Source organism: Anomaloglossus baeobatrachus, chromosome 3 (genome assembly GCF_048569485.1).
Source record: "Anomaloglossus baeobatrachus isolate aAnoBae1 chromosome 3, aAnoBae1.hap1, whole genome shotgun sequence".
Classification (NCBI taxonomy): Eukaryota; Metazoa; Chordata; class Amphibia; order Anura; family Aromobatidae; genus Anomaloglossus; species Anomaloglossus baeobatrachus.
This window is the reverse complement of record NC_134355.1, coordinates 434,551,371-434,577,725: the sequence shown is the minus strand read 5'-3', so window position 1 is coordinate 434,577,725 and position 26,355 is coordinate 434,551,371. Positions and strand designations below refer to the sequence as shown.

Genomic DNA, 26,355 nt, shown 5'->3' with positions numbered 1-26,355 from the left:
ATAGTGCATATAAATTATATAGGGTTCATTCCGTGTCAAGTGGACCAGTGGTCCCCACTCGACCTCCGATTTTGCTGAAAATTTATAAGGATGTACATGTATGTTTGAAAAGAGGTTCTGTAAATTTTTAGGGCCAGATCTCAAATATATTGGGCACTGTTGACCTTTCACTGGAGGCCCCCCCCCCAAGGCTGTGGCTTCAGCTAAGAGGATTTTGCAAACTTTGGTACATAGCCATTAGAGTTCTATACTGGCTATGATGCTGAAATTTGGCATACTAGCTCAACTTTTGCTGCTAAACGCGATGTATTGCCCTGGCTGGAGGTTTGCAATTGGCACAAAAGGCATTTCTGATCGGACAGATCCATCTACATGGGCAATGAAAGATGAAGGGTCATTTGACACCCTTGAAATGCGAATCTTTTTGTCATCAATTTCATTCTCCATCACTAAAAAATAAATAATATATGCATTAAAATGTAACAATAGTCAATAGGTTTATAGGTTTTTGATTATAATAGACATTGCTAGCAACAATACAACTCTGTAACATGTGATAAGAATCTGAAAATCAAACACAAAATCAATGCATTACGTGCATACATAACACCATGTTCAGTGGCATTTTTCTTTTCTTAAATGGAGAAACTCCAAAAAAAACCCCAATGATCCTTGTAGAGAAAAACGTGCTCTTTCAAATGATAACAGAATTAATATATTTTAGGGGTACCCTTTTTGGGAAATTTGACCTAAAAATAGGTAAAATTCATTTTTTTAAGTTTTTCATCATATGTGGGTGTGAATATTTCCACAAATACATATGCTTTGACCGTGATATTGCAGCAATGCAAAGTCATGAAGATGTTTGTTGTACAGGGTAAAGCACCAGTTCCTATTGGTTTTTGGTCTTGAGTTATATATGGGCAAAGTTTGGCATACATTTTATGCGAGGCGTTTTGCAAGCTACTTTGACACAAAATTGCGGCCGAAATATTGTTTTGTCATAGCCGGTAATAATTTTATCGCGTTTAGCAGCAAAAGTTGAGCTAGTATGCCAAATTTCAGCATCATAGCCAGTATAGAACTCTAATGGCTATGTGCCAAAGTTTGCAAAATCCTCTTAGCTGAAGCCGCAGGCTTGGAGGGGGCCTCCAGTGAAAGGTCAACAGTGCCCAAAATATTTGAGATCTGGCCCTAAAAATTTACAGAACCTCTTTTCAAACATACATGTACATCCTTATAAATTTTCAGCAAAATCGGAGAACGTCAAGTGGGGACGATTTTTAAAACTGGTTCACTTGACACGGAATGACCCTATATAGTTGACCCATAAGATGGTGAAAACTACCCTTGAATGGTATAAACCAGTTTGATCGCCATCAGGAGTCTTTGATTACACAAATAATCAGGTATGGATTGGAAACATCCTGTGATGAATACCTCCAACACATGGACAGAACAGTTAAAATGGCATCATCAGCCATTATCCATATACATCCTTCCCATACAGACACAGAGACATAAAACGAGGCAGGAGATCACTATTTAATTGTGGATTACAGATATCAGGAGAATACAGGTCTAGAGCTTACACTTTACTAAAATGGAGGACATTATGTACAATGTGCAGAAGATGCAAACACCATGAGTATGGCAAAACAGTCAAGTGAAGGCGATAACCTGTCCAATTGTGAGACAACCACTAATAATTTAATAGAAATAAAAAGGACACAAAATTCCAGCTCATGTCTAATTCGCCCATCTTCGGCAATAGATGGGTATATTCATATCCATAACAAAGTAACTTTATAGTGCAAAATAAAATCAATGAAAAGTTGTAAACATTTTGCTAAAAGTTAAAGATAATCCAAGAACAAATAAAATAGAGACATTTTTAAAAAGTGTAAAAATATGAATTCCCAAGTCACATTTTTTAATGTATAGTTCACGAATATGATATGGGAAAAGCTTTACCATTCTCAAACAATATTTTTGTGTGTCTAAAGCTTCTAAATAAACTTTTGTGCTCCATGGTTAAAAAAAACAAACTAGGAAACAAAACCCCTACAAAAAGTAGGAACCTACAAATTTAGCCTAAGTTGTCTCCTACTTGATAGTAACATCCACATCAGCGTTTTCAAAACCCATCACTGCAGTCTTTAATGTGGCCTTCTGAGCCAAAGCCAGCGGTGGGACCAAAAATAAGATGGAGTTTAAGTTCTTCCTTGATATTTCCCATTCCTTGTGAATACATTTCTAGATCTGACTCAAGTAAAACTATAACAAAGCATGCAGAGGAGTTTATAAAAAACAAAAACTGCTGTGTGACATTACTCTTAGTAGGTCAGTAAGAATGCGAGTCCAGATAAATGACCATAAATGCGGGATAAGACAGGACACACGGGCCCATCTGAACGGCACACCATGTCTGTCCGTTATTTCATGTTCCATTTAGATACACTGGAAGCAAAAATAGTAAAAATGTACCTATGCCTTTATAGGGAACATGTCAGGTGCAATATGCACTCAGAACCACGAGCAGTTCTGGATGCAGATAGCTAATCCCTGCCTAATTGTCCCTGTATCTAGTAGCACACAGAGATCTTTAGAAAAAGTATTTCTAAAGATCTTTGATCATATGCGAATGAGCGCAGGAACTATTCACAAGGGCATTCGTTCCTGCGCTCATTCCGCCCTCTTAGAATGGGCAAAATGGGCCACAGGGGTGTGCTAACATGCTACTCAATGCAGTATCACCAGCGGTGACGTGCGTACCTACGTCTGCTGTCTCCACTGTTCAGAAGTCTGGGCACTTCCGGTCAAGCGCACTAGACCTTGCTGATCCCAGGATGAGAACACCCGGCTTTATACTACGCATGACCAAAAGTGACTGGTACTTCTGAACAGCGGAGTCAGTGGACACAGGTGCGCAAATCACTGCTGTTGATGCTGCATTAGTAAGCATATTAGCACGCCCCTGTGGGTGTACTACCATGCTAAGAGGGCGGACTAGTTGGGGGAAGTAACGTCCTTTGCAACTAGTCGCTCGCCTCATTAGCATATGATAAAGAATCTTTAGAAATACTTTTTCTAAAGATCCCTTTATCTATACTACTGTATACAGGGACGATTAGGCAAAAATTAGCAATATGCACCTAGAAATGCTCATGGTTCTGAGTGCATATTGCACATGACAGGTTCACTTTAGTGGAAAGCCTCTATGCCATGTTAATCTGTTAATCCAGAATATAAAAAAGGGGAAAATTAAAATGCTAAAACAGAAAAATAAAAACCTCATATTGTACACAGTATGGCCAGTTTGCGGCACATCACCATGTACAAAATAATTCAGCCAAATCCTTTCTGTGGGTATTGCACTGAGGATAAAATACGGATTGTGTGAGGAGATGCAGCGAGCGGTCCACAGCTCAGTTTGTAGCTCCGGGCCTTTTTAGCACCGCTGTATACTTCAAAGGCACATTATCAGACTTCAGGACCACCTCTAATAGAGTGAAGATGCTAATCACCTGTGGAAGGGAGAACAAGGGTTTTCCAGTTAGTATTGTCATATTTCTGTATATAGGACCAACATTCTACTGTTATAACTTATGTGGGCTCACATTGTTACCTTCGTACTACACCGATAGAAAGAAAAACATTCATGATGGAGGTTAGAATAAATTAGAGAAACAAAAGGAGAAAAATGTGGGACAATTGGGGTTGAAAGTGAAGTCCATGGAGCAGGACACTATTTCCAGAAATCGGCCATATGACTAAAGCAATAAATGTGCTCCAGCTTTGTTATAGAATCCATGCTCCAATTACAGACCTTTGGCCTCATTGGAGGGGAATGGCTGCTAGGCATGTATGGTATGTTACATGTGATGTGGGTGCAGCAGCTTCACTGCAATCAATATGTAGGATCAATATACATATATATCAATATTTGTGGGGCTTAAAGGCATCCCATCAAAATATATTACAAAGTTGGAGACAACTATTACTTTTATAGAAGATTTTACATTATACAGGTTTTCATAGGTTATACGTTAAAGATCTGTTTGGTAAAGCCATAGACTTCTCATACAAATACAACTCAAGTTATACTGTATGCAGGCTTTAATAAAGGAGTCATCAGGTTTTTGTTCCCCCATCTGAGAGTAGCATAATGTAGACACAGAGACCCTGATTCCAGCGATGTGTCACTTACTGAGCTTTTTGCTGTCATTTTGATGAAATCAAATGGTTTCTCTGCGGCAGATCTAGCAGTTATACAGAGCTCATGAACATGCTGGACTACCTGGCAGCAAGCCAAGTAGTCCTCTAACGATAATTACTCCTGATTAAACAGCGATTTTATCAAAATTACACTAAGCAGCCCAGTAAGTTACGCACTGCTGGAATCAGGATCTCTGCCCCTACATCATGCTGCTCTCAGATTCGGTAGCAAAAAACTGGCGACAGATTCCCTTTACAATGCAACAACAAAATACATTGTATATCTCCTCTTGAAGTCCAGTTTAGCAAACTTACTCAAGAGTATTGGTAGTATATGCTGGTGTTCTTGAAAAGGGTTAATATTTCTAATCATATCTAATTCTAAAAGGCAGTACTGTAATGTAACCATAAAAAAATAACACGCACACTGCTCCTCTCTACTTAGCACACTATCAGAGATGCCCTTTAGCACCACAAGTAACATAGAAATCAGGCAAAGGCCAAGGAGATAAGCCGAGAAAATTTGATTTCTAGACTTAAGTCTCACTAAACACCAGTATGGAAATTGGAAAATCATTATTCTGCCCTATGTCATAGTTGTGCAGAGAAAGAACAAGGTTTTACAATAAATTCATTTACGTGGATTCTGCTACAACGCATAGCCCTGTACACTATCTGAAAAGTAAAGCGGAGATGGACATTGTGGGATGTCGAGAAACTGTATAATAAGCCAAGGTATAGATGAACTACAGCAGGTGCATAGAGCGACAAAAGTCATCGCAGATGCAAATTCTTTACTGTACGAGCAGGGGGTTTCTGCCACAATGTGTTTTAATGGGTGTTTCAGAGAAAAAGGAGGGGATTTATAAAGAGGGCCTGGATGCCTTTTTGAAAAATATAATAATCACAGGTTGTGAGTACTAAATTTTAGAGAATGGATGTTGATCCCAGGAACTTGCCTGGTTATCGTATGAGGAGTCAGGGAGGATTTTTTTTTTTACCTAACATGGGGCAATTAGCATCAACATAAAGGGAATCTGTCACCAGGTTTTTGCTCCCCCATCTGAGAGCAGCATAATGTAGAGACAGAGACCCTGATTCCAGTGTTGTCACTTACTGAGCTGTTTACTTTCATTTTGATAAAATCAATGTTTTCTCTGCTGTAGATGTAGCAGTTATACAGCGCTCATGAATATGCTGGACTACCTGGCAGCACGCCAAGTAGTCCTCTAATGATAATCTACTGCTGATTAAACAGATTTTATAAAAATTACACTAAACAGCAGAGGAAGTGACACATTGCTGGAATCAGAGTCTCTTCCTTCATCATGCTGCTCTCAGATCAGGTTTTTGCCACCTAGTGACAGAGTCCCTTTAATGGAGATTTTGTCTACCTCTGGATTTAACACTTTAGGTTATAGGTTGGCTACTTTCAACCTTAAAACAATCAAACACATTAGGTCTCATCACTCAAGATACTTTAGTTAGCCAAAAATACAGCATGACTGTACAAACTGAGCGTAAAGCCGCCTTCATAGCACGTTCGATGGAAAACATTTTTTATTGTATCAAATTTCATTAACTTCTGAGACTGATACGCTCGATGAGAAAATAACTGCATCCTGCCCGGCTTACCTGTTGGACAGGTTTATCTCCATCTCGTTCTGGACTCCACACAAGTGTCAACTCAGGCTTTTTGCCCACCTGCTGGAAATGTGAAGTCTGCAGAGGTAGAGCCTAAATGGGACACAGAAGACCAGTATATTAGGGGTCATTATTACCAGCAGCCCGAAGTATTGATAATCTACAACTTATATTCTAATACTCCAGCTTACATTACAATAAATCCGCTTCTGAACACCATATCTCAGGACCAAGACATCAAATGCTTCATTTAAGACCCCCATAACCATGGCTTCCGACTCCAATGGGCCAGACTCCTGCAGAAAAATCAAAGTAGTCATCATTTCCATTTATAATTTCACTGAAATTTTAGATAATAACAAGAAAGTGTTGAGAAAGATAGTTTGTGTATATGCTTCAAGGAATATCTGGTATAGTTGCTGAGATTTTATATTTACGGGTGTCTTACCTTTACAAATACAGAGAAAAAGAGCTCTGCACTTAGCTCCTGTACCCTCTTGGATGCAGTCTTGCGGTCATTACAGTGGTCTGCCTGATTCTGTATTGCTTCTTGCGATAATTTCAGTGGTGGTCCGCGTCCTACGAAATAAAAATAAATTATTAACACCTAAAAAGAGTATTGGATATTTTAAGAAAATTTTAATAGGTTAGAGTAGAGTATGGCCCTGCTAAAAAAAGTCTACCTTGTCGTTGTGGCAGGCTTAAAAAATCTTTTGGCCAAAATAAAAGCTGATGGCTATGTATGTGATATGGTGTTTGATGGGAACTGTTAATGTGTGATTGGTGAGAACGTGGTGCAGAAGTGGCGTTTTCCAAGAGTAGGCGGTGAAACTGTGGAAGCTTTGAGGGGTAAAGGCAAAGCTGGAGTAGAGGCGGAGTCTCAAGGGGCCCTGAAAATTCTGCCAGCATGAGGCCCTGAAATTCCTAGTGGCAGCCCTGGGCCTATTGGGTAGATGTACAAGTGAAACACACCTGAAATAGTGATTGCTCTGTATGTGCAATAGTCATTTTTTTGTGGATTTAGACAAACCAATCATTTTTACAATTTGCCTTTTTTTCTCTGTGTGATTTGAATTATCACGATAGACATTAAAAGGGGTTGTCTGGTTAAGGCAAAATAGAAGGTAACCTTTTAATCAAAGTGAATCCGCAACAATCGGAAAAACATATAACTTATTTTCATTCTAACATAGCAGCATTACACACATTCAACCGGCGCTCTAATTATTCCCAATGTGGCTGCAGAGCACTACTTGGATTTTTTTGGCACCCCATAGAGAATAAATAAGAAAAATTGCGCTCTGTCAATCAGTACATGGCTCAGCTCTCAGATCCCCAACAATTAATGTTATCTCTCCGATCAGATTAATGTTAAAAAAAAAAAAAAAAAAAAAAAATTGAAGGGAATCTATCAGCGGGATTTTGCTACCACATCTCAGAGCAGCAAGCTATAGGCAAAGAGATTCTGATTCTAACGATGTATCACTTAGATGACTGCATGCAGCCGTTCTAACACCGTGAAAGATTATTTTTTGTATGTAGCAGAGCTCTGGGTGCTGCCCCCACCCACATTAGGCTTTCAGTGTACCTTTACATAGGCAGAAGCTGCTAATCACAGAAAAAGTGGAGTTGGACTTTAGCTCAGCTCACTTCTCCTCAGTCAGACTAATGATAAAGCAAGGAAGCTTAACCCCTTAAGGACGAAGCCAGATTTGTACTTAATGCCCAGGCCATTTTTTGCAATTTTGACCAGTGTCACTTTATAAGGTTATAACTCTGGAACGCTTCAATGGATCCCGGTGATTCTGAGATTGTTTTTTCGTGACATATTGGGCTTCATGTTAGAGGTAAATTTAGGATGATATTTTTTTATTTTATTTGTGAAAAAATCTGAAATTTGACAAAAAAATTAAAAATTTTGCAAGTTTCAAACTTTTAATTTTTATGTCCATAAACCGGAGAGTTATGTCGCACAAAATAGTTAATAAATAACATTTCCCACTTGTCTACTTTAGATCAGCGCAATTTTTGAAACAAAATTTTTTGGGGTTAGGAAGTTAGAAGGGTTCAAAGTTCATCAGCAATTTCCCATTTTTTCAACAAAATTTACAAAACCATTTTTTTAGGGACCACATCACATTTGATGTGACTTTGAGAGGCCTGGGTGACAGAAAATACCCAAAAGTGACACCATTCTAAAACCTGCACCCCTCAAGGTACTCAAAACCACATTCAAGAAGTTTATTAACCCTTCAGGTGCTTCACAGGAACTAAAGTAATATGGAATGAAAAAAAATAAAAATTAACATTTTACCTAAAAATGTTACTTTAGCACTAATTTTCTTACTTTTTCAAGAGGTAACACCAAAAATTGGACCTCACACTTTGTTACCCACTTTCTTATGAGCGCGCCGATACCCCACATGTGGTCAGAAACCTTTGTTTGGGTAAATGGGAGAGCTTGGAATGAAAGGAGCAATATTTGAATTTTGGAAAGCAAAGTTAGCTGAAACAGATTGCGGGCACCATGTTGCTTTTACAGATCCCCTAAGGTACCTAAACAGCAGGAACCCCCCTCAAGTGACCCCATTTTGGAAACTAGACCCCTTAAGGCTTCTATCAAGGGGTATAGTGAGCATTTTGGACCCACAGGTACTTCACAGATTTTGATAACGTTACTTTGTCATATTGAAAATTGTAATTTTTTTCTCAAAAATGTTGCTTTAGCATCAATTCTCTCACTTTTTCAAGAGGTAATTCCAAAAATTTGACCCAAATGTTTGTTACCCACTTTTTTATGAGCGCGGTGATACCTCACATGTGGTCTGAAACCTTTGTTTGGACAAATGGGAGGGCTTGGAACGAAAGGAGCAATATTTGAATTTTGGAAAGGAAATTTGGCTGAAAAAGATTGCGGGCACCATGTCGCATTTGGAGGACCCCTAAGGTACGTAAACAGCAAAAAACCACCACAAGTGACCCCATATTGGAAACTAGGCCTCTCAAGGAATTTATCTAGATGTTTGGTGAGTACCCTGAACCCCCAGGTGCTTCACAGAAGTTTATAACGTTGAGCCATGAAAATAAAAAAATAAAATTTTACCACAAAATTGTTACTTCAACCAGGTAGCTTTTTTTTTCACAAGGGTAACAGGAAAAAAATCACCATGAAATGTATTGTACAATTTCTCCTGAGTTTGGTGATATCTTATATGTGGTGGAAATCAACTGTTTGGGGACACGGCAGGTCTTGGAAGGGAAGGAGTGCAATTTGACTGAACATTTGGCTGGAATAATTAGTGGACGCTATGTCGCATTTGGAAAGCCCCTAAAGTGCCTAAACAGTGGAGGCCCCCCACAAGTGACCCCATTCTGGAATCAAGAAACCTCAAGGCTTTTATCTAGGTGTATATTGAGCATTTTGAATCCACGAATACTTCACAGAATTTGATAAGCTTAGGTTGCCATATTGAAAATTTTCATTTTTTTCACAAAAATGTTTCTTTAGCATCACATTTCTCACTTTTTCAAGAGGCAACAACAAAACGTGGACCCCACAGGTTGTTATCCAATTTCTTGTGAGCGCAGGGATACCCCATATGTGGCCAAAAACCTCTGTTTGGATATATGGAAGGGCTTGGAATGGAAGGAGCACCATTTGAATTTTGGAAAAGTTGAAATATATTGCGCGCACCATGTCACATTAGCAGGGCCTCTTGGGTACCTATACATTAGAAACCCCCCACAAGTGACTCCATTTTGGAAACTGGACCCCTCAAGGATTTTATTCAGAAGTATAGTAAGCATTTTGAATCCACAGGTACTTCACAAAAATGTTGCTGTAGCAACAAATTTCTCACTTTTAGGCTATGTGGCCATGATCCAGCGACACGGCGTCTAGTACACAGTGTCAGCCTTCCTACAGAGATGTGAGTGTTGTCCACGGGAGAACGCAGATGCCCATGCCCACGATTTGGGTTCAGGCTGCTGTGGAGCTCTATGCTACCTGCAGAGCACACTCATCTCCGCAGCATAAATTGACATGCTGAGGCTCGGGAAGCTGCGCCACAGGTCAGTTTATGCTGCGGAGAAAAGAAGCACAGTGGGCATGGGATTTCTAAAAATCCTTCCACTGTGCTTCTACTGCACAACGCAGCGTTATGGACGCAGGGAAAACACTCTGCGCCCATAACGCTGCAAACCCTGATTGTGGGCACACAGCCTAAAATGCTACAATGGATGAATGGATAGATGTCAAACATATATAACGTCCCACCCCCCTGCATATTCTAAGCTGGCGCCCTTTAGTGCCTTTCATGTGGCACTAAAGGGTACCTAGCCTTGTATTTAGCCCAAAAAGAAAAAAAAATAATGAAAATAAATGACGTGGGGTCCCCCCTATTTTTGATAGCCAGCTAGGGTAAAGCAGACAGCTGTAGCCTGCAAACCACAGCTGACAGCTTCATCTTGTCTGGTGATCAATCTGGAGGGCTCCCCAAGCTGTTTTTTTTTTTTTTAATTATTTATAAATAATTAAAAAAAAAAAAAACAAACGTGGGGTCCCCCCAAATTAGATCACCAGCCAAGGTGAAGCTGACAGCTGGGGTCTGGTATTCTCAGGATGGGAAGAGCCATGGTTATTGGACTCTTCCCAGCCTAAAAATAGCAGGCCGCAGCCGCCCCAGAAGTGGCGCATCCATTAGATGCGCCAATTCTGGCGCTTCGCCCCAGCTCATCCCGCGCCCTGGTGCGTTGGCTAACGGGGTAATAAATGGGGTTGATACCAGATGTGTAATGTCACCTGGCATCAAGCCCAGCAATTAGTTATGTCACGGCGTCTATCAGATACCCGACATAACTAATTGACAGTAATAAAAAAAAAATTGACAACAAAAAAAAATTTATTTGAAAAAACACTCCCCAAAACATTCCCTGATTGACCAATTTATTGAAAAGAAAAGAAAAAAAAAATCCGCTGTAATCCATTTGGACGTCCCACGTCGACTCTGGACCTTCTAGAATATGGGGGACACGTTCAGGGAACGTATCCCCCATTTTCTAGGAGGGCAGACCCTCCATTTCAGGAGAGTGGGTGCAAAGAATCTGCACCCACTCTCCCCGGGTCACAGCTGCAGACTCCGTGCAGCAGCAGCCAGCGTCCTGAACACAGGAAGCTGACAGCCGCGCTCTGCACATGTGACCGGCGTCTGCTGTGAAGGAGCCGGAGGAGGGGGCCGCGGGGGATCAGCGCTCCGACAGGTACGTATGACACCGGGTGACACCGGGGGGATAGGGGGGGACCCGGCAGGGCCTGGGGAGCAGGTTTCTGTCGCATGTGTGATGGCACATGCGACAGAAACCATAGGAAAGAGGGAAATGCGGCCGGCGCGCTGCTGTGATCGCCGGTGCGCGCGGCCATCTTGGATTTTCGGGAGGGGGTTGGGGGTCGGGGGGGGCACTTTGGGGATACCGAGGGGACCGGAGGGAACCGGGAAAAAGATTTATCTCCCATCTGGCATGTTTGATCATGCCAGATGAGAGATAAATCATTTTTTACCGGCGCGGTCATTTACTGTAACCTGATCATCGGTATACGGTGTATACCGGTCATCAGGTGAGCGGGGACCGGAAAAACCGGCCAGAATCATGATCTCCAGGGTCTCAGCTACCCCCGGCAGCTGAGACCCCGGAAATTTTCCGACTCTGGGGGGCGCTAGACCCTTTTTTCCGACAGCCGTTAAAAAGCGGCGGATCGGAAAAAGTACCCTAATATGCCGCCGTTAAAAGGCGTATCGGCGGTCGTAAAGGGGTTAAACTAACATTGCAGGTAAACAAAAACACACTGAGATAAGAGATGCAGGGCTGTAATCTGATTGTTAACCCTTGCAGCATGTGGTCTCCAGATTACATGGCAAAAACCTGCTGACAGATTTTCTTTAAAGGGGTTGTCCTTTCTAAAATGATATGTGTGCTGTCACTATGTGACTGCAGACCTATGAATCCTCCCAGCACATACTGTGCGCTGCCAAGATTCACAGATTTAGGAGCTGTGAACGATGATCCCGTGACTGCAATTGTGAGATATGCATGTTCCTGGCCAGAATCTGACAAGTGTCGTACAATATAAAAGTGTATTGAGTGGCGTGTCCAACTACTAGGCGTGGCCAACTACTAGGCGTGGCCGTCTAGTAGGCATGGTCTTGCTTGATATATTTCTAATGGGCAAGGCCATGCCTACTAATTGGTTTCTGGTCGTGAACATGCATATCGCATAATTGATGCCATGTGACCGACGTGCCCGACTGACACCAGCGAATCCTTGCAGCGCACAATGTTTGCGCTGGGAGGAGCCATAAGTCTGCAGTCACAGAGTGACTCTTTAATACTAGTATGAAATGTTTTATCCCAAATATAAATGTAAAGATTACTGGAATGAACATCATGAAAAGTGGTAGGCAACTGTAACCTTCTCTTATTCTAGAGAACTCACCTATGGCAGCTGCAAGAAGCCGATGAACTATGATGTCAGCATAGCGCCTTATGGGAGAAGTGAAGTGAGTGTACAGAGGAACATTCAGTGCATAGTGATGGAATAGGTTTTCGTCCTTGAGCACTCCAGTACAGAAATACACTGCCATCTGCAAGAAAGAACGCTCATCATAATCACAAAAATAAAACTAATGGTTACTGATCAATTGGCGCCAAGAGGGTTAATTTAATATGCTGATTGCTGCTCTGCACACCATCTTTACCTCAGAGCTGGCGTGCAGAGCTATGGTATATCATGTGTGCTGGTGGGTTAGAGAATTCATTGGTGGCCAATGTGATTGTGCTCATTCTCCTGCGATTTCCACTGTGCTCGTCTGGTTTGCTGCGTACTTGTCTGTGACCAGGGATCACAGCAGCAGCCGTTCCTAAATCTCTGTTCCAGAACCATCCACCCACAATCCAATTTTTGTGTGCCTTTTGTGTATTCGCATCCTGCATACACACATCAATTTAATTTTGTGCTGAGCATTTGTGCTCAATTTTTGGAGCAGTTTCTTTTGTGATACGTGTACACTTCACGCTGTCGCAGTGCTCTGATCGGTATTGCTGCTGATCAGTCTGTGCCAAGGGGCTTTTCGCTTTCTTTTTTTTTCCCCCTACAAGTAGAAGAGTGGACATTGCACTGCTAGCCACGTCCGATTTTTTAGTAGAAAAAAATATATATATAGTAGTTCACAGAGTTCATAAAGTTCACCTGAGGTCATTGCTGGAGTACCATGGAACAGAAAGCTTGTGACCTCTGTTGAACTCACTGATGTCACCACTCAGAGCCTCACTCTGACAATGTGTCCTTGACGCCTCAGTGCTCGGTCACATTTTCTAATGTGACTGCAACCTCAGATGTGGCAGATGACAGAGTCAGGATAGTTGTTAGACGTTGTGGTGTAGATGTCAGACCTGCAGGCAGGGCCGCCATCAGGGCATTACTACTGTGCCTGGTGTAGGGGGCCCGGTGAAGAGAGGGGGCCCGGACAGGGCCGGGGAAATTACTTATCTTTATTAAGCCCCCGGCAGGACGGGCCCCTTCTCTTCACCAGGCCCCAGTCACAGCAGCAGCAGAGGGGCCCAATGGTGTCGCTTCACTTCCTTACATTACTAATTTGCATGCGACGGGGCAGGGCATGCAAATTAGCCATGTGGTGGAGTGGAGGCAGGGTCATTGGAGCAGAGCAGGGCGCCGGCGCGTCATCGCTGGGCCGTGCCGCAGTGTGGTGATGTCATCACTCTGAGACCTCATTACACTCCAGCAAGTAACAGCGGCAGAGGTGGCGAGGACGCGGCAGCCAGCGGGTCAGGTAAGCGCTGAGAGCTGAAGACAATTGCCGGGTGGGGGTGGGGTGGCCTGCCCCACCCCGCTCTGCCCGTTCTCTGCCCGGGGGGCCCGCTTGTTGATCTCAGCCCGGGGGGGGCTGATCTTAGCCCGGGGAGCCGCTAATTTCAGCCCGGGGGGGCGCTGATCTTAGCCCGGGGGGCACCCGCTGATCTCATCAGCACGGGGGGGTGAGCACTGATCTTGGCTTGTGGGGCCACTGATCTCAGGGGGGGGGCCCGCTGCTCTCAGGGGCAGGGGGGCCGGAGCGGCGCTGACCTCAGGCTGGGGGGCCTGCCGAACCCAGCCTGTGACTTGCCTCAGCTATATGCGTGGGAGGGCGCTGAAATGCAGCACGAGCAGGTGAGTATAATGTGAATCATGTGTTATGTGATGTGTGTCTCCTGTCCGTGTGTCTACTATCTGTGTATATATATATCATACATACATGTTTTTGCAAGAGTGGCAGTGAGACTAAAGGAAATTTGAGGGGTGGAGGCAGAGCTGGGGTGGAGCCTGGGCGGAGTCCCAAGGGGGCCCAAAAATTTTGCCAGTATGGGGCCCTGAAATTCCTAGTGGCGGCACTGCCTGCAGGGGTGTTTTGGGTTAAAAAAAATGGAGAAAGAGTGATTTTTACTTTTGCTTTGAAAAAAAAGGATTTTTCTCTGTGTTTTGTGTTTAATTCTTTTTACTTAAACAATTAGTAATGGAGGAGTCTCCTAGACCTTTACCCAATACTAATCTTGGGCTTGATGACAGCTGTGAATTTTTGACATTAACAGTTTATTGCCACCGCTCCAGGGCTATTGTGATGACCCGTGTAAGCACCAGGATTAGCTAATCTAATCGATGCGCCAATTCTGGGGTGGTAGCATGTTGTTATAGGCTGGGGTGACCAAAAGGCACAGGTCTCCCTGAGAACACCAGGCCCCAGCTATTGAGCTCTATCATGGCTGGGTATCAAAGCTATTTAAATAATTAAAAAAACAAAGAAAAAAAACAAAAAACCCGCATACGAATCTTTTATTTTGATACACCGCTAATATAAGCACACAGGTGTGGCTCTAGCCTGTAGGCTTGGGTTTTATCTGTGCTGGGTATCCTAATAAGGGGTGACCCTATGCCAATTTATTTATTTTTATACCACGATAGACCCGCAGACCGGGTCTGTGATTCCAAGCAATCACAGACGCTGTCCGGGGGTGGGATTTGACTGCAGTCAATCAGACGCCAGTGAGCAAGGAAAGCAGGGACTATGCATGAGGCTAATGAGTGGCCCCGGAAGAAGAGTGAATGGTGGTAGTAGCAGTTCCAGTTGAGCTGGAAGCTCAGTAAGTACTGCGCTTGCTCCTATCCCCCCTATCCCTTCAAGCACCATTTTTAAGCGCCGGATTTTGGTCACTTATATGGGGACAGGCATCCGGGCAGATACCTGAAATCAATTCTGGGAGAGAACAGTTTTTTGCTTTTTTTGGTAACCCGGTTAGACCCGGGTGTCTGAGTCCGACCATCACTATTTTACTGAAAGAAAAAAAACGCATGAGCAAAAATGCACCATTTTCGACCAGAGGTGCGTTTTTCGCTAAAGGCACAAAACTGCAGTGTGCGCACATAGCATAGCACGGACTTGCCGGAGTCTGTACTCTGGATCCGTGCACAGACACTAAGTGTCCAGTACGGACCCCAAACTTTACAGTCTGGTTTGGCTTATCACTAGTTACAAGGTGTCAATGGAGAACAGGTGTGTTCCATTTGGTGTTATTGCACATATACACTCATATTGGTCACTGGAAGTTCAATATGGCACCTCACGGTAAAAAATTCTCTGAAGAAAAAAAAAAAAGTATTGTTGCTCTACATAAAATTGGCCTAGGCTGTAAGATTACTAACAACCTGCATGGTGGCCAAGGCCATATAGCGTTTCAAAAGATAGGCTCCACTCAGACAGGCCTTGCCATAATCAACCAAATTAGTTGAGTGCACATGCTCAGTGTCATATCCAGAGGTTGTCTTTTTAATGTAGATGTATGAGTGCTGTCAGCATTGCTGCAGAGGTTAAAGAGTTGGAGGAGGGGTCAGCCTGTTAGTGCACACTCAGCATCAAAATAATTTGCATGGCTGTCCTTCCAAAAGGAAGCCTTTTCGAAAGATGATGCAGAAGAAAACTGACAACTAGTTTGCTGAACACAAGAAGACTAAGTACTGGATTCATGTCCTGTGGTCTGATTTGACAAAGAAAAATTATTTAGTTAATGTTGTAAAGCATGTGTGGCAGCAAAAAGGTGAGAACTATAAAGACAAATGTGTCTTGACTACAGTCAAGCAACGCGGTGGTGGTGTCATGGTTTGGGGCTGCATGAGTGCTGCTGGCTATGGGAATCTATAGTTCATTGAGGAAACCATGAATGCCAACATGTACTGTGACATACTGAGACAGAACATGATCCCCTCCATTTGAAAACTGTCTCAGAGTAGTATACTAACATGTTAATAATCCCAAACACACCCCAAGACAACCACTGCATTGCTAAAGAAATGGAATAAAGGTGCTGGACTAGCCAAGTATATCTTCAGACCTAAACCCTATTCAGCATATGTGGGTCATTCAAAAATGGAAGCTGGAGAAGCGTAAAGTCTATAACAACTACCAGCTCTGTGACGTCGTCATGGAGGAGTGAAAAAGGATTCTAGTGGTTCATCTGAAGCTCTAGTGAACTCCATGCCCAAGAGAGGGCAGTGCTAGAAAATAATGGCTGCCACACAAAACAATTGACCCATTTCACTTATGGGGTGTACTCACTATTGTTGCCAGCGGTTTTGATATTAATGACTGTGTTGAGCCACTTAGAGGTCACACCAAATTATACGAGCTGTACACTGACTACATTACAGGGTATCAAAGTGTCTAGCATCAGTGTTCCCATGAAAAGATAATAAAATATTTACAAAAAATTGAGAGCGCGTGTACTCACTTTTGAGATATACTGTATATATTAAATAGACAAACATTTGTGCTATAATTAGGGGGGCTAAATTATGACTCATTGCTTAGAAAATTAGTCATCTAAATTGTCTTTGCATTTCCCAATTCCAAGCCAAAGATGACTGATTAGTAGAGATGAGCCACCCCCCTGGAGTACGATTTCGGTTCGTCGAACGGTGCCCCGTTCGATGAGCCGTTCGACGAACCTCTTGAACCACATTGAAAACAATGGGAGGCAATCACAAACACATAAAAACACATTATAAATGTACACATACAGTTAATAAACATTGCCAAAACACTTAACGGTGCCCGCGATGCGTCCTGCACTCTGTCTCCCGCCGCTTTTCCATCGGTAATCGCTGCGTCCTCCTGGTAACCAGCAGTGAAGCAGGACCTATCGTGATGTCAAAATAGCCATGTGACCAGTAACGTGTCTATTATCTCATTGACTACAGACTGGTCACATGGCTTTGATGTCATGCTAGGTCCGGTCATTGCACTCTCCGGTACACGGTGCACATTTGTGTATCACCGTGTACCGGCGACATGCTCTGGGCACACGGTTGACTCGCCGTTCTGCTTCCCCGTTCCATTATTGACCGGCTGACACAGCCGGTAAATAACAGAGATCACCATTGCCATAGCAATGCACCTGTTAGCGGTGACGTCACCACTAACAGCCGCTGCGGCACCGGGAATCACGTGATTGGATCACCGTTGCTATGGCATCCAGTCTGTCAGCGGTGACGTTACCGCTAACAGCCAGCAGCACTGATCACTCACAGAGTGAAAAGGCTGCACGGGGAGCAGCGTCTTTCTCCCATGCAGTGCTGCTGATGGAGCAGAGCTGCATGTGTTGAAGGAGAAAGAAGACAGAAGACCATTAATCGTGGAGGAATAAGAGGGAGTAATAAACATGGAGTCTCTAATGTGTGTGTATTTATTTCTATTAAAGTATTTTTTCTCTCTGTGGTGTCTTTTTTTTAACCCTTTATTGGAGATTCTTAATGGCCCGGTCAAACTTGCCTGACATTAAGAATCTCTGGCTTAATAGTAGCTAGTAAAACAAAGCTAGTATTAACTCATTATTAGCCAGCAAGCCACCCGGCTTCAGGGCTGCTGGAAGAGATGGATACAGCGCCAGATGATGGCGCTTCTATGAGCGCGCCATTTTCTGGGATGGCTGCGGACTGCAATTCGCAGCAGAGGGGCCCATAAACCTCGGGCTAACCTCGCTGCGGATTCCAATCCCCAGCTGTCTAGTTGTACCCGGCTGGACACAAAAATGGGGTGAAGCCCACGTGTTTTTTTTAATCATTTCATGAAATTCATGAAATATTTAAAAAAAAAAAAAAAAAAAAAAAAAAAAAAAAAAAAAAGGACTCCCTATATTTTTAGTTCCCAGACGGGTACAAATGGGCAGCTGGGGGGGGGGCAGCCGTACCTGCCTGCTGTACCTGGCTAGCATACAAAAATATGGCGAAGCACACTTTTTTTGTAGTTTTTTGGCAAAAAAAAAAATGCTTCCCTAGAGTTTCCATTGCCAGTGAAGGTAACACCAAGCAGTGGGGGTTGGCAGCTAGTAGCTGCTTGCATTACCCTTAGCTAGCAATACAAAAAAATGCAGTGGGAGCCCATATATATTTTTTTGAATTATTTATTTAAATAACTAAAAAAAAAAAAAAAGTGCTTCCCTGTATTTTGATTGCTGGACATCACAGTGCTGTAAAAATAAATCTTTAAAAAAAAGACGTAGCGCTCCGCGGTATTTTTGATTCTCAGCGCAGATAAAGCAGATAGCTACGGGTTGCCACCCCCATCTGCCTGGCGTTACCTTGGCTGGCAATCAAAATACAGGGAACCCCATTAAATTTTTTTATTTAAAAAAAGTTAAAAAAAAAAAAAAAAAAAAAAGGACGTTGGGTCCCCCCATTTTTGATAGCAAGCTAGGGTAAAGCAGACGGCTGTAGCCTGAAAACCACAGCTGGCAGCTTTACCGTGGTTGGGGATCCAATGTGGAGTTCACCCCAGGCTCTTTTTTTATAATTATTTTATAAATAATAATTACAAAAAAAAAAAAAAAGTAGGGTCCCCCCCCAAATTGGATCACCAGCCAAGGTAAAGCGGACAGCTGTGATCTGGTATTCTCAGGGTGCGAAGGTCCATAGTTATTGGTCCTTCACAGCCTAAAAATAGCAGGCCGCAGGTGCCCAAGAAGTGGCGCATCCACTAGATGCGCCAATCCTGGCGCTTCACCCCAGCTCATCCCGTGCCCTGGTGCAGTGGCAAACGGGGTAAAAAATGGGGTTGATACTAGCTGTACGGTCACCTGACATCAAGCCCAGCAGTTTGTGATGTCATGGCGTCTATCACATACCCGACATCACAAACTGTCAGTACTAACAAAACAAATAGACAAAAAAAATGTATTTGAAAAAACACTTCCCAAAACATTCCCTCTTTCACCAATTTATTGTAAGGAAAAAAAAATAAGGGGGTCCCACGATGACTCTGGACCGTCTAGAATATGGGGGGGGGGGGGACACGCTCAGGGAACGTATCCTCCATTTTCTAGGAGTTGAGAACCTCCATGTGAGGAGTGTGGGTGCAATGAATCTGCACCCACTGTCCCAGGGTCCAAAGCAGCAGAGTCCATGTCATAAGTGTTGCTACCAAAGCTGCAATGCCCTGCTCATGAGGTAAGGGCATGCCTAATCAGAAGAACTATTCTACATTTCCAAATATTGGTATTTGCTGATATTATTGCTATTCCACCTACTATATATTGGGGATCAGATCTTGGAGATGGAATACCTCTTTAAGTCCAGTTATCCAGCTGAATGAATACTAAACAACAGAGTTCGCTATTCAGACATGTTTTCTTGTGGCGTATAACAGACTCATGTTTGGTAGTTGTTCAGCAGGGCAACTATCAAAGCAAATCCCTCCATTTGGAAATGTAGTATAGCTCTCCTGATCAACTATGTTCCTTACCTCATGAGCAGGGCACTGCAGTAGCTTACAGATGCATGGTTACCACCACTCACTGTGTCTTAACACAGGAAGCTGAGCTGACAGCCGCTCTCTGTGCATGCGGCAGCGTCTATTGTGAAGGAGAGGGCCGCGGGGGATCAACGCTGCACAGGTACCGTGGGACACCGGGGAACACCGGTGGGGTTATAGGGGGTGACCTGGCAGGGCCTGGGGAGGAGTTTTCTGTCGCATATGTCATGGCACATGCGACAGAAATCAGAGGAGTAAAGTGAATGCGGCCGGCGCGCTGCTGTGCGCGTGGCCATCTTGGATTTCCTGGAGGGGGTCGGGGGGGCACTTTGGCGACACCGGGGGACCGGGGGAGGAGATTTATCTCCCATCTGCCATCTGACATGTTTGTTCATGCCAGATGGGAGATAAATAATTTTTTACCGGTGCTGTCATTTACTGTAACGTGATCATCGGTATACGGTGTATACCGGTGATCACGTGAGCGGGGACCGGAAAAAAACGGCCTGAATCATGATCTCCAGGGGTCTCAGCTACCCCCTGAAACCCCAGAGATTTTCTGACGCTGGGGGGCGCTATTCACTTATTTTTGCCTGCTGTTTATAAACAGCAGATCAGAATAAGGCTTCATTCACACGACCGATCCGTTTTTGCGGTCCACAAAAAACGTTCCGTTTTTTTCAAGGGTGCATCCGTGTGGCATCCGTTTCCGTTCCGTATACGGTCCGTATGTCATCAGTTTGTTATCCGTGTGCCTTCCGTTTTTTTTTGCGTACTGCAAAAAAACTGAAGGAGGGAAAATACATAAATTTACCCAGGATCCATAGCTTCAACCTACATGAGGCGGTCACATGTTCACTCCAGTGCCATTTTCTACTGCTTTTCACAGCGTAGAGCGCTCTGGTTATTGTCTTGTGCTTGTACACGTCATATCAGTCTTTTCTGTCATTATAATGGCAGAAAGACACAATGTCCCACTCTCCTGCATTTTGTAATTTTGCACCCTTTGGTGCCTTTCATGTGGCACTAAGGGGTGCTTAGCCTTGTATTTACCAAAAAAAAAAATAAATTAAAAAAAAAAAAATGACGTGGGGCTCCCCCTATTTTTGATAGCCAGCTAGGGTAAAGCAGACGGCTGCAGCCTGCAGACCACAGCTGGCAGCTTCACCTTGGCTGGTAATCCAAAACTGAAGGCACCCCACGCTGTTATTTTAAATTAAATAAATAATTAAAAAAAAACAAAAAAAACACATGGGGTCCCCACAAAATTGGATCACCAGCCAAGGTAAAGCGGACAGCTGGGGTCTGATATTCTCAGACTTGGGAGGTCCATGGTTATTGGACTCTCTCCAGCCTAAAAATAGCAGGCCGCAGCCGCCCCAGAAGTGGCGTATCCATTAGATGCGCCGATCCTGGTGCTTCGCCCCAGTTCATCCCGTTGCCCTGGTGCAGTGGCAAACGGGGTAATATATGGGGTTAATACAAGATGTGTAATGTCACCTGGCATCAAGCCCTGGGGTTTGTGAGGTCAGGCGTCTATCAGATACCAAACATCACCAACCCAGTCAGTAATTAAAAAAAAAAATAGACAAACATTTTTATTTGAAAAAACACTCCCCAACACATTCCCTCTTTCACCAATTTATTAGAAAGAAAAACAAATCCAGGTCTGCTGTAATCCAAGGGGTTCCCATGACGATCCATACCATAGTCACTGTCCCAGTCAATGAAGGACAGAATGTTCCCCATTGGCTGGGAGAGCAATGCAGTGACCTGAGCTAACATCAATAGGTCAGCCGAGGTCACTGCAGGGCATGACAAGTGCTGCTGTCAGGAGCGAGGTACATTACCTGCGGTGACTATCTCCTGCACTGCTGATAGCAGAGCTGTCAATGACTTCAATGACCGCCGCATTCACAGCAAAGTATCGCGGGAGCCTGTGACATCACCGCTAGTCACAGTCTTGGGTCGGCAGAGAGAGGAAATGTGAAGCGGCAGCCATGGAGGACAGTGACAGCGCTGAGGTCGGGAGGGCAGGACTTCATCACCGCATGTAAGCTAAGCGGGGTCATGTGTGCGGAGTGTGAGGTGGGTGGAGCCTAGCGGGGCCATGTGTGCGGGCGGCGAAGTGCGAAGTGGGTGGAGACTAGCGGGGCCATGTGGCGCTGAGGACGTCAGTGCCGGGGACTGCATGGCTGGGGACAGGTGAGTGTGTGTGTATATGCCGCGTGTAGGAGGGGGCGGAGCCCAGCGGGGAAGTGTCGGCTCCCTGCACACATAACCAGGGTAAATATCGGGTTACCAAGCAAAGCGCTAAGCTTGGATACCCGATATTTATCTTGGTTACCAGCTTACGCAGGCTGCCAGTGATGGCTCCGTGCACACTATAGCTGTAAAAAGCCCTGCTTTTGGTGATCGAGCCTTTCTCGAACGTAACTCGAACTGTCGAGCTTTTAGCAAAAAGCTCGAGTTCGATCTCGAGCACCCCCCAAAATCACTTTAACATCGCTCATCTCTACTGTTGAGCCCTTCACCACAGAAGAGAATATTAAGTCTTTGCATTAAAAGAGTAATGTTAGGTTTAAAACATCAGAGCACATTCTGTATTTCTGCAGGGAAACACTTCAATGTACACTCAAACTTGTCCATAGCTATTAATAGCCAAACAAGTAGCAACAGTTAAATGAAAAATACTGCAAAATCATATCAGAAGGTCGAACTTCAATGTTAACCTGACCTCAGGTGGGGTCACTGAGTTTAATGAAGCTGTGGGCTGCCATTAACCCCTTATTACCCCGATTGCCACCACACCAGTGCAATCGGGAAGAGCTGAGCAAAGTGCTGGGATTGTCGCATCTAATGGATGCAAAAATTCTGTGCGGCTGCAGGCTGCTATCTTTAGGCTGGGGGGCTCCCAATAACCATGGGTCTCCGCAGCCTGAGAATATGAGCCCCCAGTTGTTAGGCCTTATCATGGCTGGGTATCAAAATTGGGGTGGGGGGACCGCAGGCAGTTTTTTTTTTTAAAAAAAGCTGTATGTGGTTCCTCTTATTCTGATACACAGCCACGATAAGCGCACGGCTGGGGGCTGCTACCTGTAGCCATGGGCTTTATCTGTACTGGGTATAATAATATGGGGGGAGCCTACGCCAATTTTTATTTATTTTTATATCACGATAGATGCGCATAGCGTCTGACTGGGAGCGTCAGACGCTGTCACACAGTGGGATGCATCTGATTGCAACCAATCACAGACGCCAGTGCGCATGGGAACCAGTGCAAATGCATGAAGGATAACGTGCAGCTCCGGAAGAGAATGAGCGGCCGCAGAAGCAGTGTACAGCCGCGCCAGAGCCTCGTTAAGTATAGTGCGCTTGCTCCTATCCCCCTATCCATTCTACCACCATTTGTAATGGCTGGATTTGGATTCTAATCCAGTGTCCAGCCTGATAACCGGGATCAATTCAAGGCCAGAACCAGAATTTTTTTTTTAATCCGGTTAGGTACACCGATCCCGGTTATCTGTGAGTCCACCCATCACTACAAATGAATTGTGATCAGTAAATTTAAGGAACAAATTTTAACTTTTCATATTTTATAATTCTAACAGAAATCATGCATGATAAATTCGTAACAGTGTGTAGCTCCTGATTAAAGACTCGTGATAGCTTGATGGAAAATACAATTTTTAGGGAATTTAAAATCTATACTGAGCGCATTGTCTCCAGATCTCAGCTAGTATGTTGGTTACCAATAAGTGCTTTATAAAAAAATACTAAAAAAGTAAATAATAGTAAAGAAGATTGAAACAGATTTAGTACTAAGCCCTTATCTGATGCTCAATTTACAGAACTGAAAAAAAAAAAATACGTCATGGAATAAAAAATGATCATATGCAATCACGAAAGGGTCTACAAATTCTGGTTTGGAACAGCTACTGGCTACAAAATGATGGAATCTTACCTGCATAGGTCTGGAGCACATATTGGTCAGAACCTCCTTGCGTGCTGTAGAATACTCATCTGCACCAAACTGATCATTCAAGCTTTTCTGTATAGAAAATGAAGATTGGAGAGAGTCAGTCACTCTAAAAATATTTTTTTTGCTGCTTAACCTCTGACTGTGCAATATATATAACAGACAATAACAGCCAACTAATTCAACATATTAAAACGAGGATTTGGGGTCGGTAAACCAAAGTTCCTACAATTAGGGCTCGACTAAGTATTTGTGTTCTTCCTTCAGTATTGGTTGACAATTTTTTACCCCAAATTCTTCAAAATGGTGCAACGTGGTTAAAAAACATTGTGCAAAATCAAAAATGCTCTTTTTTTTCAAAAATTTTGTAGCGCAACATCACATTTCACTAAATTTGAGCAAATATTTCAGACCTATTTAACATTCTTTATCGCCCTTTGTAAACACAAGTTATTACTTTTCTTTTATTCACTTTGGTCTAAGATTGACAAATCAAAATAATATTTGCAAAAGATGAGGATGTCCAGCTCTTCAGGCAAAAAAATCACGTCTTTATTTTATCGTGCAGACACAAAGAATGACATGACCAGCACAACGCGTTTCAGGTGAAAGCACTCACCCTTAATCATGATACTGGATAGACGGTGCTGCAAAGCTTATATGCAAATGCTAATCAATGTAACAGATGTTTAAATTACTTCAGCACCTTACATGCACGAAATAGGTTTTACCATGAAAAACATTACATACATATACAATTAAAAAACAATGATACAATACAATACAATACAATAAAGTACACATTTTTCAATGGTTTTCTGGATTTGAAGATATATACGTTTATAACCAAACCAGTTGCAGTGCGCCATTCAGTGTGTGCAGATATAACACCTTCAAGTTTAATGCACATTCATATGTGCCAGTATATCATATTTAAATAACTAAATCTGCACTCAACAAATAGTGCACACCGGAATGTTTTTACAAACATATTTACTCATGTATATCCCCATGTATATGCACACATATTGCCCTTCTATGTATGTGCTCAGTTGTCATACTATATAAAGCTTTTAAGTTCCGACATGGACATCTATATTATGTGGATTTTCCTGCACTTCGGAGTACCTAAATGCTTATATATGAACTCAAATGGATTTATATACTTTGAAAGAAGCCTCATTTTTTGTTGTCAAAAGTTTATTTTAATTATTTAAAAAAAAAATAAAAAATTTGAAAAACTTTTTTTATTTTTTTGGTTAAATTATTATTTAAACTATGCTTCAATGAAAGAAACACATAGTTATTCTATATTATGGTAGAACACAAAGCGCCATGTTGAATGTAACGCAATATAACCGCACAAGTCACAGATGGTGTAAATTTGGTGTGAATTAAAAACGCAAGTAGGAGTTTTGGCTATGTATGCATGCACACTGCTTCTATATTAGTACTCGATTTATATTGTGTGGGGGCTGTTAAGTTTGAACTAGAAGATTTAATATCTGTGTTATATAAGTTTCATCCTACTCAGGAAAAATTTTTATCAATTGATGTCTATGAAACATGCTTTAATAAATTTATATGCTTGAAAAGAAATACCACAGCCAAATATATAATGAGCTGACCTTCAGCTTTAACATTAGGGGTTAAACTGCAACAATTGTTCCAAGGGGCTAAAACACACCCTGTAGTTAGCACTTGTGTGAAAAAAAAAAAAAAATCCTTTTTTTTTTTTTCCTTTTTCTTTTTGAAAAAAACCTTTTTTTGTTTTCTTGGTTAAATTGTTATTTAAACTATGCTTCGATGAAAGAAACACATTATTATTCTATATTATGGTAGAACACAAAGCGCCATATTGAATGCAACGCAATATAACCGCATAAGTCGCAGATGGTATAAATTTGGTGTGAATTAAAAACACAAGTCAGAGTTTTGGCTATGTATACATGCACACTGCCTTTCTATATTAGTGCTCGATTTATATTGTGTGGGGGCTGTTAGGTTTAAACTAGAAGGTTTGATATCTGTTATATAAGTTTCATCCTACTCAGGAAAAATTTAATAATTGATGTCTGTGAAACATGCTTTGATAAATTTATATGCTTGAAAAGAAATACCACAGCCAAATATATAATGAGCTGACCTTCAGCTTTAACATTAGGGGTTAAACTACAACAATTGTTCCAAAGAGGCTAAAACACACCCTGCAGTTAGCATTTGTTGCAACCACACAGAGGGAGCCAAGTATCTCCAACAATGAGGGAAAAAATTTTTTTTTCAGGCAACAACTAAATAAGTGTGACGCCTATAGCCACATAAATCGCAAGTGGTGTAAATTAAAAACGCACGTTACAACTTTGGCTGTGGGTTCTTGAATTATAACATAATCATTGGTGTATATTTGTTTCCCCTTTAATTTTTGAAGCCAATATACCAATGTTATAACAATATGGCAATGGATTTATTGGGCACAAGATTGTTTTTCCCACCCACCAAAAGCAGTGCAAGACAAGGCTTTAGTTTTTATCACCTAATAGAAAATCATGAGATCCCTGCGGAGATTCAAACCACAGGGAAAGGTGGTTTTTAATTTGAATATCCACCAGGCCTCTCTCTTACGCAAAAGTTTTTCCATGTTACCCCCTCTATGCGACTTTTGTATTT

The 26,355-nt window shown here is 42.6% G+C and overlaps 1 protein-coding gene across 4 annotated transcripts in view; it reads right to left on the bottom strand.

Moving 5' to 3' along the window:
- Nucleotides 1–1,531: 1,531 nt before the first annotated feature.
- The window catches only part of DIS3L2 (DIS3 like 3'-5' exoribonuclease 2), a 571,411-nt gene continuing 546,587 nt past the window's right edge, over nt 1,532–26,355 (bottom strand). For all 4 annotated transcript variants that reach the window (XM_075340408.1, XM_075340407.1, XM_075340410.1 and 1 more), the window contains 6 exons: nt 23,674–23,760; nt 12,353–12,500; nt 6,311–6,441; nt 6,054–6,158; nt 5,854–5,955; nt 1,532–3,527 (listed from right to left, as the gene is read on the bottom strand). In XM_075340408.1, coding sequence (XP_075196523.1) covers nt 3,429–3,527; nt 5,854–5,955; nt 6,054–6,158; nt 6,311–6,441; nt 12,353–12,500; nt 23,674–23,760 — 672 coding nt within the window. In that variant the 3' untranslated portion in view covers nt 1,532–3,428. The remainder of the gene's footprint in view (nt 3,528–5,853; nt 5,956–6,053; nt 6,159–6,310; nt 6,442–12,352; nt 12,501–23,673; nt 23,761–26,355) is intronic.